Here is an 11,447-nt window from a genome sequence, read left to right as displayed (position 1 = left end):
TGCATTTTGCCTGGACACAAATGGGTTGAAGAGAACACACCAGTAATTCACTCAAGTTCAAACACAACTGCAACTAAAAGTAAAAGTATAAACCATTTCAAATTCCTTATATTAAGCAAACCAGACGGCACAATTTTCTTGTTTTTTATTTATCTATGGATAGCCAGGGGCACACTCCAACACTCAGACATAATCTACAAACGAAACATTTGTGTTTAGTGAGTCCACCAGATCAGAGGCAGTAGGGATGACCAGGGATGTTCTCTTGATAAGTGTGTGAATTGGACCATTTTCCTGTCAAAATGTAAGGAGTACTTTTGGGTGTCAGGGTAAATATATGGAGTAAAAAGTACATCATTTTCTTTAGGAATGTAGTGAAGTAAAAGTAAAAGTTGCCATAAATATAAATAGTAAAGTAAAGTACAGATACCCCAAAAAACGACTTAAGTAGTACTTTAAAGTATTTTTACTTAAGTACTTTACACCACTGTGTGTAGGAATCCAAAGTAAGACAGGACAATGGTTGTACAATGCGTGTAGGAGGTAACCTAAACAAGAAGTGGCAGTGTTAATTCTACACATGAGTCAAGAGTATACAAAGTTACCCCCTCAAGGGGTAAGATTGGACTGTAGACTAGAGTAAGTCTAGCTCCCCCAGTCATCATCACCTATACACACAGTGTAGTGTTAATTTGGAGCTTAATCAGTATTATTCAGGCATGGATTTGTGTTTTTATTATGAAATAGAAAATACTAGATATAAATACTACACTAAATTAGATCAGTGTTTTTAAATGGTCAAATATTGATCTAAGCTAAGATGTTATCTTTTCATTTAATTTGAACAGATTGTACCATAATGTTAAATTATTATCATAAAATTCAGTTTTCAAAACATTGGAAAGGTGTTGGGAATAGGTTGTATCGACTAAGGCTAGGAAACCTTGGGAATTGGTTGTATAGATTATCAATAGCTTTATAAAATGGGTAAAACTGGATTCAATAAAGTGCTTATCCTTGACATCAGTGTTTTCAATGTGACATTATTCATATGTTTCTATATCTCTAAAAAAGATCTAGGTCTATTATAATATGCTTACTGGACAGAGGGGTATATGCACACACTGTGACGACATGTGTGATTTAAAGATTAGTCCAAGGATCATGATTATGAAAGTGCTGATGTTTGAAGAAAAAAAAAAAAAACGTCACTTTTGTACAGACATTGCTCAATGAGACTACTACGTTATTTGGTGACCAATACCTTTAGACAAACAGTCAGGTGGAGATGCACCCGCTTCCTTCCGCCGAGAGAAAGACCCACATCTGCGTTGGGGGCGAGCGCTGCGTAGGCTAAAGGATGTGAGCAGGAGTGGCACTTCGGTCCCTTTAAATAGAGCCGTTCTCAAACTTTGGACCATCAGATCAGCTGAAGTTTGCAAACAGCTTGCTGCAGAACTCACAGCTACATCCGAAATCTCTGGATACATTTTCGGTGTTCTTTGGGGAAAAGATGGAAATAACCAAGAAATCTAGGATGAGGGACGCCGTCCTTGTGCTCTTACTGGCTGTTCTTCAGGGATTTCGACTAGTAGACGCTTTTCCAAACCCATCACCTCTCCTGGGATCCAACTGGGGGAATCCGAGAAGATACGTACACCTGCAGACGTCTTCAGACGTGAACAATTTCTACCTTGAGATCAGTTTAAATGGCCACTTGCGCAAAACCACACTTCGAAGCTCATACAGTAAGTTCTTATTACGTTATTGGCGTTTGTTTTAATTGAAATTTGGTTTTAATTATTTGGCTTTAATCTGCTTCTATAGGCTAACACAATTCATTTCGTCAACAGGTGTGATTTTATTGAATGCGGAAACAAGAGATCGCGTGGCGATACTTGGAGTCAAAAGTAACCGCTACCTGTGCATGGATGCCCTGGGAAACCCTTTCAGCTCTGTAAGTAAATGCCAATTTGTATTACCCATTGGATTAAAATACATGTTTTCACATTTTGAATAATACTCGTGAGAGAAGATTCCTCATTTGAGCTCTTTCTGTCACATGCCTAACAAAAATGCGCTTTTACGCACGGATTTCAGACCACTTTATCTAAACATACAGCCGATATAATATCCATTTTTTTACATTGGTCGAAGTGTTCTTGTGTTTAGTACTTCAGTAACACTTTGACAATTAAGTTAATTGATGTACGTTTCTAAATGGTCAGTTTGAGTAAATTAATACATGTATCTGTTTACAGACTGTTTGCCACAAGGAAGACTGTCTTTTTAACCACAAGCTTTTGGAAAACCACCGCAACGTGTACTACTCTTGCAGAACTGGTATTCTGCTCAACTTGGAAGGGATAAAGCAAGTGTACACGGTGGGTCAGAATCTACCACAAACCTCCCTCTTCCTGTCGGAGAAGAACACTGTGCCCCTGGAGCGCCTCTTGCACCGGGAGAAGAGACACCGGGTGGTTGACCCTTCTGATCCGTACAACATTCTGGGTAAAACGGAGGAGGATGAGGACTCCCGGGCTATGCAGGAGCTGGATGACATCTTGGAGATGGACCAGGAGACTGAACTCCCCGAGGGACGCAACATCTCCCGGGAGACCCCTCAGTCTCTCTCCGACGACCCGTGGAACGTGCATTCCCTAAACCCCCCTCCCAGCCCCCGTATCATGAATGGAATGATGGGATAAGAGGACAGGACACTCGCAGTTGTACACCTGGTTTTATCAATGTAAGCTATGTATATGTTCACGTTGGGTCTTTTCCAGCTGGTCTGGAAACAACCCTGAATGTTTTAACCAGAAGGTCGGACCGTGACACCCTTATTAGGGCATATTAGTAATGTATATGTAGTTATAAGATGAAATTGTAGCCAAAAAAGGACCACATTGGAACATTTTATTTAGGTCATTCTTCACTATAGTGCAGTAAGTAATTATTGGTTTCCGTGCTTTTTAATTGTAGGACATTCTGTATTTGATTGAGCTCTGTTTACGGGGAGGATTATTATGAGAATCATGCTGAAACCCGAAATAATGTTGCATATTTTTTGAAGAAAAAAGGGAGATGAGCTGAAGTCACTTTATTAAATGTTCTACAATGCAAGAAGCCTGCAGGACAATACTATTGATATGAAACTTAAACACATTCCATCTAAAATTAGGCCTACTACAATGTTGAATATGCCAGTAGGCCTGCATGTTATAATGCATTTTCTTCAAGTGAAACATTTAATTTCAAATGAATGGTCCACTATACAGGGTATCAGAACAAATAGAAACGACAGGTAATAGATGCTGGCCACCAAACGCATGAAATAAAGCCAATTCCAAGAAGCAAGTATTTATTTATTTAAATCCATTCATTTATTGTTATTTATAGTAGCCTATTTATATAGATGCTTAACTGTTAAAGAGGAATTCTGAAAACCTGTAAGTTATGAGTAGGCTATGTGTGTGAGGGCTGATGACATTTATCTTGAAAAAAGGTGTTATGTTGATGAAGAAAATATGACTTTTTCCAATTAATTTATTTCTATTTTATTCTATTTTAGATCAATATTTTAGAAATTCAGGATGAAGAACTGTATACTCACAGCCACTTCATCCTATAATTCTAAATATGATGCAAGCATATAAGTACAGACTAAATGTGTGAGGAAGCTCTATGTGTCACATTAAGTGAGTAAGCAGGTTGACCATTGACTCATTCACTTCGAGCTTCAGTCATTAAGGTTGCGTGTCTCACGTTTCCGCATCTCATTATGGAGAAAATGGGCATATCTGAGTTTCTGCCAAACCATCATTGTCTAAAAATAAACATTTCCACATTCTATTTTTGTTTCACTCTCACTAAGTAACATGTTGGAGGTATTTTAGTCAAAGGAACACATTACGGTGACCACTAACCTTTGTCCTGTTTCACTTTGAGGTGTCACGTCTGAGAGGAGCCTTAAAAATCTCAGCGGTGGTCATGGGTGAAGGCACATTTTTTAGATTGATATGATACTGTAGATATTTATCAATATTTTCAAGGCAGTTTATTCAAATATTGCAATATTCCTTCAAAGGAAGAGTTGAATAAAGATTTAAGCAAATCCACACATTCATGTTGAAGGATCAGATTTAGTACAGATGTTTATGCTGCCACTGGTGCCTTTGGAACATTACTCATGGTTGTCTCTGGAACAATCTAGACACAGGTCAGTAGCTGCAGCATAATTGTCAATTGCCCCAGTTCTTTGACCTGTCACTCTCGGCCTGAGCACTGAAACAAAGTGATTTCTATCATGTTTTAAACATGAGAAAGTCTAACTCTGAAGTGGCCCCTCAGGTGATTAAACCTGATATTTCCCAACCTGGAAACGTGCACGGGTTCAAATCCTGCTCTGCATAAAGAAACTACAAGACTTGCACACTCTATTGCCTCTTATGCAACCTTTAGTGACGATTAAATTCGTGCAAGATCAGAGGAAGCTTGTGACCATTTATGGACGCTTGAGATACATGGGCATTGAACATGTTAAACACCAATATTGAAGCCTTTTTTTGATTGTGATTAATCAATACAAAAATACCAAACAATACTGTAATACTGTATACTGCTTGCATATGAAAATGACAATGTGTAACAATACAGAAAAAAAACTGTAAATGTGTAACCTTTAGCTAGTTTGTAAACATTAGTATCCCCCGCTCTTAGCCATCTTGTAAAAATAGTATTCCAGTGGTACGGCCATGTCTGAGTATATGGTGAACTATGGTTCAACAGTTATGATACAAGTGTCTGATATAATTGTAACTATGTAGCAGCGACTGGTTGCTTGCACTCTTGCTGTTGAATTCATACAAAGCACACCATTCTCCCAGAAAAGACACCACCTTTTGATAGCGTATAATTTATTATCTTGTAATGGACATGGACAACAATAAGAGATAACTCCATATGTTGAATTGTAAACGCTTTAAAAGATACTGACATTCCTCACACTTTTCTGCCTTTGGTATAATATGACAAAAACAATACAACTAAATCTTCAACGTGATCGACTTAGTAGTGGAAACAAACCATTACATTATCCACACTAAAACATTCCAAACAAGTCCTAATTTCATTGGACTATGACACAGGAAGAGTTTAGTTTTTCTAGAACATTCCATGGATAATTATAGGAAGACTGGGAAATCCACTGACACAGGACATACATACATCCTGCAAATAGTTTTGCAGAATTTGTACTGAGCAATGATCTACTGTAAAAAGGGTCCATTGAGAGCTAAAGAGCAAATCATTTACCCTGTATTCCCATAATACGTTCTGTCCTCTACTACTCAGTGTAATTGTCTGTGGTCAGGTAACAGTAGTCATTCCTTTCTTGTGATCAATTTCTGATTACATTTTTCAATAGACCGGGAAAACAGACAAACCTCAATGACAACGGAGCAAGAAATTATGTAAAATAAATACATGATATTACAACAGGGACATGGATCCAACTTCAGACTGATTCAAGCTGCACCATCCGACCTCTCAAACAACCCACCCCGATCTCTAGCAAAATAAATACAGAATCAAACAATCAAAAGAACAACTGAGGTAGTACATTTTTTTGTGTAATTGCCATCGCAGTGCCAGCATCTTTTCTGCTGTTGTTAAACCTGTCAGCATTATACATCATTGTTGGAGTGACAGTGTGCGTGATGAGTCATCATTAAGGACAGGTATAGTGACTCCAACAAGAACATCAGATAGGGTAGAAGATACCGGTCTCCAAAATCTCTCCACTGTGGAGCACTTCCAATACATATGCATAAAAGAGCCTAGGTCACTATGGTTACATAGGTCATACAATGTGGAGGTTACTTAAAAAGCTTTAAAACAGGCGATGATATAAACTGTGCAAAAATGCTAAATGTATTTACCCTGTGTACAAAATGAACAATGAATCAATTGGTGATTAGGGTTCTTCGATGACCCTACTCAAATCTCCCCCAACTCATCATCAACAGTAGACAGGTCCCTGTCCCAGATATTCTTTACTTTTAGTGGTTTGTAAGCTACAGTAAATACTATTTAAACAGAACAGAGTAGTGACTAAACCTTTTGTGTTGCCTTGTCTATCTTTAATGTGTGATGTAACATATGTTACGCGAGGTCAGGTGGTCCTTCCTGTTGGTGAAAACACAGCGGACAGCAGAGAGCGCCAGGCCAGACTCACTGGGAGACACGGTGAGGACAAAGCGGCTGATGCCTGTGTTGGGGCAGGCTGACAACACCTTGGACATCTTCAGGCCCTGAGGCAGAGAGCACTGCAGGTCCTCCACAAAATGTCTCACGGCCACGCGGATGTAGGCCCCGTGGCTCACCACCAGGGCATGGACAGGGACACCCTCCATCCCATCGTCAGGCAGACCAGCCAGGGGCCCATCTGTGCCAGAATCGACTGCACCGGCCCCGGCTCCGCCCTCTGTCCCTATAGCAGCAGAACTCTGTCCTGAGCAGCCGTGGTCGTCAACCATGCGCTGGTAAAGGGCCTTTAGAAACTTCTTGCATCGCAGTCTTACCTGGAGGGAGACACAGACACACGTTTAAATTATTCAACGACTAAAATAATACTTATCTCCCTAGAAGAAAGAAATCTATTAACTGTGTGTTGAGCTTCTGCCCGGAAGTTCCGAGTTGAACCACTGCATGGCACTGTTGGCCATGGAATCCAGCTCTGAGCTGTCAGCAGCAGGCCAACAGCAGGACCAAAGGGAAAGCTGATAAAATGTTCAGATCACAGACTAACCTGTTCCAAGGTCTCCCCTCCAGGAGGAGTATAGTCTCGACACGACTGGCCGGCTGCGTTAGCCATGTTCTTCAGATCCTCCTTGGGCCGTCCTTCTGCGATCCCAAAACCCTGTATGATTGATGAACCACTTTGATGATAATTTTTTATGCATTATATTTGAATGTCAAACTCTAAGGTCCCTGTTGAGGTAGACTGGGTTAGATCAATTGTATACTACACACATGCAATAGGAAATAGGAGGCATATGAAAGACTTACCCTCTCTCTGAGTAAGGGGTCAAAGACCACTTCAACGCCCGAGGAGTGAACATTGTTTCTCATAATGATTTCTGCAGTCTGACAAAGGATAAGGATGTGTGAACAATAACAGCATTGTCTTAATCTCTGCACCCAAATCAGCTACTAGGCCATTACGAGATACTAACATTGCCTTCGTTACTGTACTTCTAGTTCTACCCACTGACATTTCTCATATCCTGTAGTCTATATCTGTGGTTGAATATATCCTCTGCTCTCTTCCCTCCTTCACAGTAACATATACAATTGAGAAGTTTTGTCCCAGGAATTATTGAAGTGATTTTAATGTCTTATCTGAGTGTTTCCCACTGAAAAGGTGTTGTTGTAGGGAATAATTTTACTTTTACATCAGTTCCCAACATCTTCTGCCATTTTGTGCAAAAATATAGGCAATGACAGTACAGCCGGTGCCCACAATTCTAAGTCACACACTGGGAATCTAAACTAAATAGAGGTTACATTCTACATCTGCTGTGCATTGTTAATCTTTCTGGTGGTCATCTAACCTTGTTCCTAGGCTCAATTGCTACATAGAGCCGGATGGGTGGATGAGATTAGTGGTCAGCTAACTGTGACCTAAATTGACATCACGTGGAGCACCATTGACATCTCAGGAGAACTCACCTGTCTGGCGCGCTGTAGGTTACTGACAAACACGTTGGAGAACCTGAGCTCTCTGAGGTACAGTCCTGCAGCCTCTGCCTGCTGGAGCCCCGGCTCTGACAGTGGAGTGTCCACCCCCTGACCTGACAGCACAAGACCAGCAGGTATACACACTTAGTAAACCAGTTGGATAAGGGATTAGAGTCAGTGTTTGTGTAAGTGACCTTTCTTTTAACATCACTCCCCTTCAAGTGAACATGGAAACAGATGAGTATCAATCAATCACTTTGACTCTACCAGCTGATACAGTGGGGAAAAAAAGTATTTAGTCAGCCACCAATTGTGCAAGTTCTCCCACTTAAAAAGATGAGAGAGGCCTGTAATTTTCATCATAGGTACACTTCAACTATGACAGACACATTGAGGGAAAAAAATCCAGAAAATCACATTGTAGGATTTTTAATGAATGTATTTGCAAATTATGGTGGAAAATAAGTATTTGGTCACCTACAAACAAGCAAGATTTCTGGCTCTCACAGACCTGTAACTTCTTCTTTAAGAGGCTCCTCTGTCCTCCACTCGTTACCTGTATTAATGGCACCTGTTTGAACTTGTTATCAGTATAAAAGACACCTGTCCACAACCTCAAACAGTCACACTCCAAACTCCACTATGGCCAAGACCAAAGAGCTGTCAAAGGACACCAGAAACAAAATTGTAGACCTGCACCAGGCTGGGAAGACTGAATCTGCAATAGGTAAGCAGCTTGGTTTGAAGAAATCAACTGTGGGAGCAATTATTAGGAAATGGAAGACATACAAGACCACTGATAATCTCCCTCGATCTGGGGCTCCACGCAAGATCTCACCCCGTGGGGTCAAAATGATCACAAGAACGGTGAGCAAAATTCCCAGAACCACACGGGGGGACCTAGTGAAGGACCTGCAGAGAGCTGGGACCAAAGTAACAAAGCCTACCATCAGTAACACACTACGCCGCCAGGGACTCAAATCCTGCAGTGCTAGACGTGTCCCCCTGTTTAAGCCAGTACATGTCCAGGCCCGTCTGAAGTTTGCTAGAGTGCATTTGGATGATCCAGAAGAGGATTGGGAGAATGTCATATGGTCAGATGAAACCAAAATAGAACTTTTTGGTAAAAACTCAACTCGTCGTGTTTGGAGGACAAAGAATGCTGAGTTGCATCCAAAGAACACCATACCTACTGTGAAGCATGAGGGTGGAAACATCATGCTTTGGGGCTGTTTTTCTGCAAAGGGACCAGGACGACTGATCCGTGTAAAGGAAAGAATGAATGGGGCCATGTATCGTGAGATTTTGAGTGAAAACCTCCTTCCATCAGCAAGGGCATTGAAGATGAAACGTGGCTGGGTCTTTCAGCATGACAATGATCCCAAACACACCGCCCGGGCAACGAAGGAGTGGCTTCGTAAGAAGCATTTCAAGGTCCTGGAGTGGCCTAGCCAGTCTCCAGATCTCAACCCCATAGAAAATCTTTGGAGGGAGTTGAAAGTCCGTGTTGCCCAGCGACAGCCCCAAAACATCACTGCTCTAGAGGAGATCTGCATGGAGGAATGGGCCAAAATACCAGCAACAGTGTGTGAAAACCTTGTGAAGACTTACAGAAAATGTTTGACCTGTGTCATTGCCAACAAAGGGTATATAACAAAGTATTGAGAAACTTTTGTTATTGACCAAATACTTATTTTCCACCATAATTTGCAAATAAATTCATTAAAAATCCTACAATGTGATTTTCTGGAAAAAAAATTCTCATTTTTGTCTGTCATAGTTGACGTGTACCTATGATGAAAATTACAGGCCTCTCTCGTCTTTTTAAGTGGGGGAACTTGCACAATTGGTGGCTGACTAAATACTTTTTTTCCCCCACTGTACATGAGCAACAAGGAAAGGTTTATAGCTAGTTCTTACAGCCTTTGGTTTTAAATCACACAGGATGTCCGAGTGAAGGTCATTACTGGTCAAGGTTGGAATGTTTACAAAATGACAGAGGCTTTTCAACATACCTTGTAGCAACTTGTCCTTGTTGTATTGTGTCTCCCCACTGTGAAAGTGAGAAGAGAATCATTTTGAAAGGTACATGCGCAGCATTTTTCTGAGGAAACACATCAGAGAAATTCTAGAGGTGCACAAATAGCTTAAACGTTAACTTAGTAGCCTAGCTTTGATCACTTGCATGTCTTTCAACGAGGCTGCACGGGAGAGAGGCTTTATATGCGGTCTATGTAGAGGACACTCAGGGTGAGACTCGTTCGAAATAGTGACAGAATAAGAAACCTATGGACTTAGACAGGCAACCGCTTTGGCACAGAATAATAATGTTGGATGATACATTTGAATAGGCAACACGCTTGCTAGCCAATATTGTCGGCAATGGATAGCTTTGCTTGAAGTGGTTCAATCGAGTTGTCACGTATGCAGCAGCCTACGCACATTTTATGAAATATATTATACATACAGCATCTAAACAGCATACAAAACAGAAACGTGGTGGTATTTACTTACTGTCTAACAACTGTCAAGCTAAATATAAGCATTTTAGGCTAAGACAAAGATGTTCTGGCTAAGCAGACAATGTTTACAGGTTCTTCCTAGTTCTGTGACACGTGGACATGACGTTATGACGAGGTCTACTCTAACTGACCAATGGCATTGCAGAAGGTGAGAAATGAATAATACAATTTCTAGTTAACTACAAATACAAATGTTACTCTTATTAAGATTGTTCCCCGATCAAACACAATTCTTTGAACAATGTAACAATTCTTAGAACATTGTCTAGAATAATAATTTCATGAACTCAAAATGCCTTTTGTCTGTAATGCCAGAGATTATAGGCAAAGCATTAACAAAGCAATCAGTTTAGCCTAAATGTCTCTAGTAGAGGGGGGTGCTATATAGTAGTTACTCATTACTAGTATGTCACCCCTGATGATTCAGTACTGTAATTGTTAGTGAGAAGATATAATACCCAAACAACTTGTGCTTTAGTCTACATTTCCTAAACTCTCTCTGTCAAATATATAGCTCTCTATGTCAAATATACAAAGAGAATTGTAAGAAGTGTAAAGAGGTCTGTGGCTCTGCGGTTTAAACCACAGTTGTAGGTTCAAATATCATCTTGTGTGTGCATTTCTGCAACTCTCCTTGTCAAAATTACAAAGAGTATAGAAAGCATGCCGGAGTCTGTGGTTCTGAGGTTAAAACCATACCTTGCACCTGAGAGGTGTAGGTTCAATCCTCAACTCTTACACTTTAGTGTGGATTTCTGCAACTCTTAATGTCAAACATACAACAGAGGAAGAAGAATCATTAACCTTTTACTGCAGTGGACTAAATCAGGGTCACAGAGTGATTCTTGGTACTCTTAAACAAGTCTACTTTGAAACATGAGTGGCGCAGTGGTCTAAGGCACTGCATCGCAGTGCTAGCTGTGCCACTAGAGATCCTGGTTCGAATCCAGTCTCTGCTGTAGCCGGCTGCAACCGGGAGACCAATGGGGCGGCGCACAATTGGCCCAGCGTCATCCAGGGTAGGGGAGGGAATGGCCGGCAGGGAGGTAGCTCAGTTGGTAGAGCATGGCGTTTGCAACGCCAGGGTTGTGGGTTCGATTCCCACGGGGGGCCAGTATGAAAAAAAGAAAAAAGAATAATGTATGCACTAACTGTAAGTCGCTCTGGATAAGAGCGTCTGCTAAA

The 11,447-nt window shown here is 40.8% G+C and overlaps 2 protein-coding genes across 2 annotated transcripts; one reads left to right on the top strand and one right to left on the bottom strand.

Annotated features, from left to right (window-relative positions):
* Positions 1-1,513: 1,513 nt before the first annotated feature.
* On the top strand, positions 1,514-2,708 carry LOC311139669 (fibroblast growth factor 23-like; the record flags this gene model as incomplete). The annotated part of the gene is made up of 3 exons (XM_084174590.1): positions 1,514-1,748; positions 1,854-1,957; positions 2,262-2,708. 3 exons carry the CDS (start codon positions 1,514-1,516, stop codon positions 2,706-2,708), a joined length of 786 nt encoding a protein of 261 aa, XP_084030716.1.
* A 2,173-nt stretch (positions 2,709-4,881) lies between these two features.
* LOC311139455 (fructose-2,6-bisphosphatase TIGAR B-like) lies at positions 4,882-10,363 on the bottom strand. Its single transcript, XM_084174332.1, has 6 exons — positions 10,255-10,363; positions 9,756-9,793; positions 7,732-7,853; positions 7,069-7,146; positions 6,809-6,919; positions 4,882-6,581 (listed from the first exon to the last, which is right to left on the bottom strand). Exons 1-6 carry the CDS (start codon positions 10,284-10,286, stop codon positions 6,141-6,143), a joined length of 822 nt encoding a protein of 273 aa, XP_084030458.1. The 5' UTR covers positions 10,287-10,363; the 3' UTR covers positions 4,882-6,140.
* Positions 10,364-11,447: the final 1,084 nt, after the last annotated feature.

Source organism: Coregonus lavaretus, assembly GCF_964263955.1.
Source record: "Coregonus lavaretus genome assembly, chromosome: 13".
NCBI lineage: Eukaryota > Metazoa > Chordata > Actinopteri > Salmoniformes > Salmonidae > Coregonus > Coregonus lavaretus.
Note: the sequence above shows the minus strand (reverse complement) of the source record. Positions and strands in the feature narration are given on the sequence as shown.

Coding starts and splice junctions, on each gene's coding strand:
- LOC311139455 (XM_084174332.1), bottom strand. CDS start 10,286: ATGCTTATATTTAGCTTGACAGTTGTTAGACA. Junction 7,854..9,755: donor CAAGGACAAGTTGCTACAAG/GTATGTTGAAAA, acceptor TTGTGCTGTCAG/GTCAGGGGGTGGACACTCCA. Junction 6,582..6,808: donor GAGGGGAGACCTTGGAACAG/GTTAGTCTGTGA, acceptor GTCTCCCTCCAG/GTAAGACTGCGATGCAAGAA.